This window comes from Mangifera indica, unplaced genomic scaffold, assembly GCF_011075055.1.
Source record: "Mangifera indica cultivar Alphonso unplaced genomic scaffold, CATAS_Mindica_2.1 Un_0032, whole genome shotgun sequence".
Classification (NCBI taxonomy): domain Eukaryota; kingdom Viridiplantae; phylum Streptophyta; class Magnoliopsida; order Sapindales; family Anacardiaceae; genus Mangifera; species Mangifera indica.
This window is the reverse complement of record NW_025401124.1, coordinates 261,841-269,673: the sequence shown is the minus strand read 5'-3', so window position 1 is coordinate 269,673 and position 7,833 is coordinate 261,841. Positions and strand designations below refer to the sequence as shown.

The following is a 7,833-nucleotide window of genomic DNA, read 5'->3' as shown; positions in this document are numbered from 1 at the left end:
GACGTAACGAAGAAACATTTTTATTGAGTTTGTTGATTCTTCTGAAATTGATGAAGATTTCGTCGATTCTTCTGAAATTGACGAAGATTTCATCGATTCAGACAAATCGACTCATCTTCATCGATTCATATAAAATCAATGAAAATGTGTCTTTATCGGTCTTCTTACAGCTAACAGTAAAGATCTAGTGGTCGGAGATCGTGGGTTGAAGAATTGTCATGGGTGCCTAGAGAGCGTATGGAAAATATTCCTTAAGTTTTAGGTAGGAAAAAAATATCACTTTTAAAAGTTAGAAAATTTCAGAAAAATATAAAATTTTTAATTTTTAAAACTTAGAAGAAAAATATAATAAATTTTATATTTTTTAATATTATTAATAAAATAATAATTTTATTTCTATATTTAATAAAAATTTTAACAAAAGTTTATTTATAAATATCTCTTTAAATTTTTTATAGTCTTTTGGCCATTTGACTAAAAAGTTTTTTAAATTTAGATTTACACATTTTTCCAAAAATAAGATATCATTTACGCAATAAGAACCCATCAACAAGACAAACAAAACAAAACAAAAACAAACGTTCATTTTCTCATCAACTTCTTCTGCCAATAAACTAAACGTTCATCTTCACATTCCCCAAGAAAGTTTTTGCTGATCCATCCTGCTGCATTTTCTGCTCTATTAATACTCCTCTTTCTCTCCCCTCTCTGCCACTTAAAGTTCCATCGTTCCCTTTGTTTTGTGACTAAAAAATTGTAGCTTTCTTGTGGGCTTTCTCTCCCATTGCTTACACCTCTCTGTCATGTAATTGGCGGCATTTTCATTTTTCCCACTTTTCTCTTCGCATTCTTAGCTTTTTTCTCATTCTTCACGGGGCATCTCTTCTGTCAGGGTTTTCTCTATCTCAGCGAAGCTCTTAGCTTTATTGAAGATGAGCCTCATTATTTGTTTTTGTTCTTCCTTTTGAGGTTGTCTTGGGTTTTTGTTTTTTATTTTTCTTTGAATTTTCACCCAATGGAGAGCTTTCAGAAGTTGCTGTTATGGGTTCATTTAATGGCGCTTCTCTTTGTGGGGTTATTTCTCTCCACTCTATGTCAGGAAGATTCAGATCAGGCAATTGCAGCTGTGTACATTGTTACTCTAAAGCAAGCTCCTTCTGTTCATCAGTATGCTCAAGAGCTTAAAACGTTGAATGATAAGCATCATTCCATTAACAGACATGGAAATTCTAGTAGATTAACTAGATTTCTCAAACCAAGGTGATGATTTTTTCCTTTACTTTTTACTAAAAATTATCTGTATTATTTCAATTTTTGGCATAAGTAGTGGTACTTCAATAGATATTTTTTTATAAGATGAAGTTTATCTTGTCAAATGTATGAGTTTTCTTTGTATTTTTTTTTTTTTTTTTGGGTTTAAAATAGTTAATTTTGTTGTATATTTAGGGGAGAGTAGAAAATCAAATGTGTCATGGGGTCCTCTTGTCTTTCCTTGTGGGTTCCTATCTAAATTGTCTATTGTAAAACCCTTGTAAACATGCGTGCGTATACATATAAATTATACCATTTGATGTTCCCATTGTAAAAGAATTTTCTCTGTTCCTTTTTCTTACTCTTATTATTATTTTTGGTAATTTGGTACTATTTTTATAAATTGCAATTGGCAAGTATTGACTTTCATGTTGGATATCTTGGGAAATCAGTGTGTGAAATAGTGAGTGCTGATTGTTACATACTTAATTTTCGTGTTCTATTATTTGTATATCATTTGCTTGATACAGATGATTAGGTTTAGTATAATCTTTCATCCTATAATTTGCTTCCTTTTGGATGTTTGTATTTTGGAGTATGGAAGAGTACACTTGGCCAATTATGCTTTTGAATCTGCTCTTTCTATGTTTAGGAATGCTTCAAGATCCCATCTGAGCCCTGATTCTTATATCTCTCGAGTTCATGATTCAATATTAAGGAAGACATTGAAGGGGGAGAAGTATCTGAAGCTTTATAGCTACCACTACCTGATTAATGGCTTTTCGGTGCTCATTACCCCACAACAGGTATATTATAAATTAATAGTTACTGTCATCATTTATCATTATTTTGTTATGATGATTATGCTGGCGGTACATTAGTGGTGCTCTGATTAATTGTAGGCTTTTCTTTCTGGGTTCACTTTTTTTCCTTTTCAAAGTTTTTGAGTAAAAGTTGTATATCTTAATTATTAATTTGCCACTGTTTAGTCATACTTGCATGCGGGAATAAAAAATTCTGGGTAAACTATTACTTTTTCTAATATTTGGAAAGAAATTCGCTTATGAATTTTTTTCCTGTTGTTTTGATCAACTTCAAAGGCAGATAAGCTTTCAAGGAGGAAATTAGTGGCAAATGTAGTTTTGGATTTTTCTGTTAGAACTGCAACTACACATACTCCACAGTTCTTGGGTTTGCCACAGGGTGCCTGGGTTCAAGAAGGTGGATATGGAACAGCTGGAGAAGGAATAGTGATAGGGTTTATTGATACGGGTATTGATCCAACTCACCCAAGTTTTGCTGATGATGTAACTGAACGCTCGTATCCAGTCCCTTCCCATTTTTCGGGCATTTGTGAGGTTACCCGGGATTTTCCATCTGGTTCATGCAATAGGAAGCTCATTGGTGCCCGGCATTTTGCGGCCTCTGCTATAACAAGAGGAATTTTCAACTCAAGTCAGGACTATGCTTCACCATTAGATGGTGATGGCCATGGCACGTGAGTGTACTTTGCATTTTATTATCAGTATCATAGTGTTTTAGCGTTGGCTTTTTTCTTGTATCTATTATGGTTCTTACAAAGATTACAGCATTTTCTACTTTTCTCTTTGAATTTTTTCAAGACAAACAACCCTTGTGTTTGTTTTTTGGCTTGATACACCACTATAAAGCCTTAATTAAAATCCAAACTTGATAGTATTACTTCTCTACCATGCATATAATGAGGCAAGTACTGGTTAGTAATTATGATTTTCAGGGAATTGTATTGCTTCAGATGGTTCAATCCATGAATAGGCTGTATTAGTTTGATCGAACATGTTTTGCTCTTTGTCTCTTTGATCCTGTAGATATTAACATGGTTGCTATTATATGTCATAGATAATAAGGATCTTTCACATTTTCCCTTCTATTTTGTTTTTTTCTTTTTTTCAGTGAGACATACCCGGCACCTGATTCCATTGTTGACAACAAGTAGACAAGTGTGTCAATTTGTCATTCTTTTATGGCTTGAAAATGTTTATAGGCCAACTGGAAACTAAAACCGTGTAAAGTTTTAGAGCTATTTTCGATGTTATAAAGGCCTTGTTTTCATTGAGCTTAGTAACATCAAATGGACTAACGTTGCTGATACTAAAATATAGTAAACGGTTTATTCAAAAGATGTGGAAAAGGTTATGATGATTCCCACCTTTGTGAGGGTGTCAATGTGCAACATTGGTTTTATTCGGTTTTTCCTCATGTATATTGACATTATGTATTTATGCAGGCACACAGCTTCTGTTGCTGCAGGAAACCATGGTATTCCAGTGGTTGTTGCTGGAAATCACTTTGGAAAAGCAAGTGGGATGGCTCCTCGTTCACAGTAATTAATCTGGATAAACTTTATTATTGTTTTTTTTCACTTTTTATGCTTTCAAAATATTGGAATTTATATATATATCTTTGTTTTAACGCCAAAAAGCCTAGGAGAGTGATTAAGGTGAGGAATGCTTATTATATATGTTTAATAACTGATCAACTTTTCCAGTATTGCTGTTTACAAGGCGCTGTACAAGAGCTTTGGGGGGTTTGCTGCAGATGTTGTTGCTGCCATAGACCAGGTACATATAGTTGGTTCTAATTCTTCTTTTGTCAGAGAACTGTTGTTCATCAAAGGAGATCTTACCCTATTGATATTTGATGTTTCAATCAAGAAAAAAAGAAGCTCTGCATACCATGGATATTTCGGGATCTATAATTGATGTATATTTCCATTTGCAGGCAGCGCAGGATGGAGTTGACATTATAAACTTATCAATTACTCCCAACCGGCGTCCTCCTGGTATTGCAACCTTTTTTAATCCCATTGACATGGCCCTGCTATCAGCTGTAAAGGCTGGCATTTTTGTTGTGCAAGCTGCTGGAAATACTGGACCTTCGCCTAAGAGCATGTCTTCCTTTAGTCCATGGATATTCACTGTAGGTGCTGCCTCTCATGACAGAGTTTATTCAAACTCAATATATCTTGGCAATGATGTTGTTATTCCTGGAGCTGGACTTGCACGTAAGTTTATCTTCCAGTTATGAAAGATCACAGTTTTTTTAAAGTTCATTGATTCATTATACAAACTTGAAAACTTGTCTAATAAAAATGAAAATAAACTCGAAAAAAAATTAACTTAACCAAATCAATGTCCTTTATTTGTTACTGTGTATCATAGCTAGGATCAGCTGCAGGCATGGCATCATCTATCACTTTTTTTGTGATACTTAGATGGGCCATTTATTTCCACCTGATCTGAGTTTTAGACCATTATATATTGATTTCAGGTATGGTTCATTATCCATTACATGAAAGATAACTGATATGCTAAGTTTTTGTTCAGCGGGAACTGATAAGGATTACACTCTGATTTCTGCACTTCATGCTTTGAGCGATGACACAACTGTTGGTGATGATATGTATGTGGGTGAATGCCAAGAGTCAAGTAACTTCAACAAGGATATGGTCCGAGGAAAACTCTTGATTTGTAGCTACTCAATTCGGTTTGTGCTTGGGCTCTCTACTATCAAACAGGCATTAGAAACAGCAAAAAATCTCAGTTCAGTGGGTGTTGTGTTTTACATGGATCCTTTTGTGATTGGTTTTCAGCTTAATCCAACTCCATTGAGAATGCCTGGCATCATAATTCCATCCCCAGATGGTTCCAAGGTGCGATTCTCTGTGTGTGTGTTTGTCCAGAAACCAGCCAATATTCTTTCACTATGACACTCTTTTTGTATGAATTTTCTTTAACCTAACACACAAAGTGTATGCCCCCTATCTGCCTGATGTATGGTTTTGAACTGGAGACTTGATCACATTGTGTTCACAAGGGGAGTTATGTCATTTGACGTAATGGGATTCTGGCCTAAATTGCTAAGATTCTCAAGATCTCTTTATTTGCAGGTTTTACTCCAATATTACAATTCTTCTTTGGAGAGAGATGAACATACAAAGAAAATTATCAGATTTGGAGCAGTGGCATGCATTTCGGGTGGGCTAAAAGCAAACTTCAGTACCCCAGCTCCAAAGGTTATGTATTATTCTGCAAGGGGACCCGATCCAGAGGACACCTTCCTTGACAATGCTGATCTAATGAAACCCAATGTGGTTGCTCCTGGAAATTTTATTTGGGCTGCTTGGAGTTCTCTTGGCACCGATTCAGTTGAATTCCAAGGTGTGAAGACCTGCACATGATAACATTTCAATTGCGGTACCGGATAGATTTAAAGCTTGACATGAGTTGTAAGAAAGAACCTTAAACAATTTACGTGACTATTTCAGGTGAAAGCTTTGCAATGATGTCTGGAACTAGCATGGCTGCTCCTCATGTTGCTGGGCTTGCTGCACTGATTAAGCAAAAATTCCCCACTTTTAGTCCTTCAGCTATTGCATCTGCCCTTTCAACTACAGCAACTTTATATGACAAGGAGGGAGGACCGATAATGGCTCAGCGGAATTATGCCAAACCAGATGAAAATCAGTTGCAAGCAACACCATATGACATGGGAAGTGGGTTTGTCAATGCAACTGCATCACTGGATCCGGGTCTTATTTTCAAATCTAGTAAGTCATTATGCATTTATCAAATTTTGGGCTTGTGTTTAATGCATGATCTTATTTGTGTCATCCAAAACATAAAGACAGATGTAATGTAAGTGCTGCTTGCATATAATACCGTTGCTGAAATGCATACTTCAACTGTCTTCTTGTGTTCTAGCAACTTCTGTAAGTATTTCAATTAGGTGACACGGTTCAATGCGATTGCAAATTGCTGGATTGTATCCCCATTGATTTACGCTATCTTTATACCATGTGCTTTGTCATCGCAGGTTACAATGATTACATGTCATTTCTCTGTAGCATTAACGGATCTCAGCCAGTGGTCTTGAATTACACTGGTCAGAGCTGCTGGACTTACAATTCCACCATCACCGGTGCTGATTTGAACTTGCCATCCATTACAATTGCAAAACTTATTCACTCGAGGACAGTCCAGAGAATTGTAACCAACATTGCTGATGAAGATGAGTACTATAGCATTGGTTGGAGCGCTCCATATGGAGTCTCCATCAAGGTGTCTCCGTCTCATTTCTCAATAGCCAGTGGCAAAAAACAGGTATTAAATGTATTCTTCAACGCGACGATGAGCAGTACAGTAGCGAGCTTCGGAAGAATTGGACTGTTTGGACATAAAGGGCATGTTGTAAACATGCCAGTGGCAGTGATAGTTAAAATGTCATAGATTGGCACTAATAGGTGAGCATTTGAAAATGTGTTTATCATTTTCGTGGTAGTGTTTCGTAAATTTGTTTGAGCAACACTGTATGCACTCAATTTTGAGTATCCAATTATCTAATTGATGTGTCATCATGTGAATGGGTATTGTCTTATCCGTAATTCAAAATCACTCAATCATATAATGACACGTCATCTAGGTACGTAATTGAATACTCAAAATAGGGTGTACATAGTTTTATTGATTTTAATTTTGTCAATTGATTAATTCATTCATTATTATGTATTGTAATGTAAATGTTAAGATCAATAATTCTAGCATTAATTGTTTAGTTTTTGCTCTGATTCTGTCTCTTAAAAGAACCTGCCTCATTATGAGACTTTCAAATTAAAACTTCAAGATATGGAAGATGGAAAACAAAAGATTTAAATCTTGTAATATATAGGTGATTGATGTATCATAAGCAATGTTGCCTGCCTGCATTAACTTTTGAATTTTTAATTACTTATTTAAATAATATATTATTATATAATTAAATATTAAATTAAAATTAACGAGATAATTATTGGGGATTCTTGGGATCTCATGAAAATTAAAAATTCTGGCCTACTTCTGTCACCCTTCCATTGTGTTACTTTAGAGCTTGAATGGCTGCTTTTTATGTCTATTTATATATATTATATTTAATGATATTTATCAAATATATATCTATTTATATATTAGATCGAATAATTATACACCTAACCAGACCAAGAGTTTTCTTCTATTTAGGTTGGGCTTTATCATGTAAAGAGGTTGCTGGGCTGATTTTGTTTTGGCTGGGCTTTCTCCATTGGACCTTTTGGACTGGGCTGAGCTCTTATAGATAGTTTGCCATAAGTAGGGGGATCTTAAGTGGGCTAGACAGATGTTTTGGGTGGCGCGGTCAGGCCTTGGTGGGCTGATTGTACATAATACTTTTAATTTTGCGTTTGCTTTAGGCGGTGGATTTGTTACTTAGGGTGCGTTTGGTTAAGGGTTTTTAAGATTACCTTGGTAATCTATCTTTTATTTTCTTGTTTGGTTTGTCAGTAATAAAAGATTACAGTAATCTTTTATTACCAATACTGACGTGACAGGTAATATAGGTGGTAATCTGATTACCACCTTCACCTTAGGTATTTAAAGATTACTGGAGTAATCTTTAGTTTATTATAGAAAAATTATTATTTATTAATTTTTTGAGATAAAAATAAATTTATTTTTAATTAATATGATAAATAATATAAAAGTATTTAAAAATAATTATATTCAAGGGTATTTAAGTAAAATAATTTACTAG

General features: G+C 34.8%; 1 protein-coding gene across 3 annotated transcripts; it reads left to right on the top strand.

Annotated features, from left to right (window-relative positions):
• The first annotated feature begins 632 nt into the window (after positions 1 to 632).
• Positions 633 to 6,843, top strand: LOC123206307 (subtilisin-like protease SBT2.2). Of its 3 annotated transcripts, none has more exons than XM_044623472.1 (10): positions 633 to 1,260; positions 1,904 to 2,057; positions 2,352 to 2,749; positions 3,518 to 3,613; positions 3,779 to 3,851; positions 4,012 to 4,294; positions 4,617 to 4,942; positions 5,180 to 5,450; positions 5,558 to 5,839; positions 5,917 to 6,019. In XM_044623472.1, the coding sequence occupies exons 1-10, from the start codon at positions 1,016 to 1,018 to the stop codon at positions 5,946 to 5,948; spliced, it is 2,160 nt and encodes a 719-aa protein (XP_044479407.1). In that variant the 5' UTR covers positions 633 to 1,015; the 3' UTR covers positions 5,949 to 6,019. The 3 variants fall into 3 exon arrangements, with proteins under 3 accessions (XP_044479407.1, XP_044479406.1, XP_044479405.1); XM_044623471.1 differs by lacking the exon at positions 5,917 to 6,019 and adding an exon at positions 6,106 to 6,843 and having other exon boundaries at positions 638 to 1,260; positions 2,454 to 2,749; XM_044623470.1 differs by lacking the exon at positions 5,917 to 6,019 and adding an exon at positions 6,106 to 6,843 and having other exon boundaries at positions 639 to 1,260.
• Positions 6,844 to 7,833: the final 990 nt, after the last annotated feature.

Coding starts and splice junctions, on each gene's coding strand:
- LOC123206307 (XM_044623470.1), top strand. CDS start 1,016: ATGGAGAGCTTTCAGAAGTTGCTGTTATGGGTTCATTTAATGGCGCTT. Junction 2,750..3,517: donor GATGGTGATGGCCATGGCAC/GTGAGTGTACTT, acceptor GTATTTATGCAG/GCACACAGCTTCTGTTGCTG. Junction 5,840..6,105: donor GGGTCTTATTTTCAAATCTA/GTAAGTCATTAT, acceptor TTGTCATCGCAG/GTTACAATGATTACATGTCA.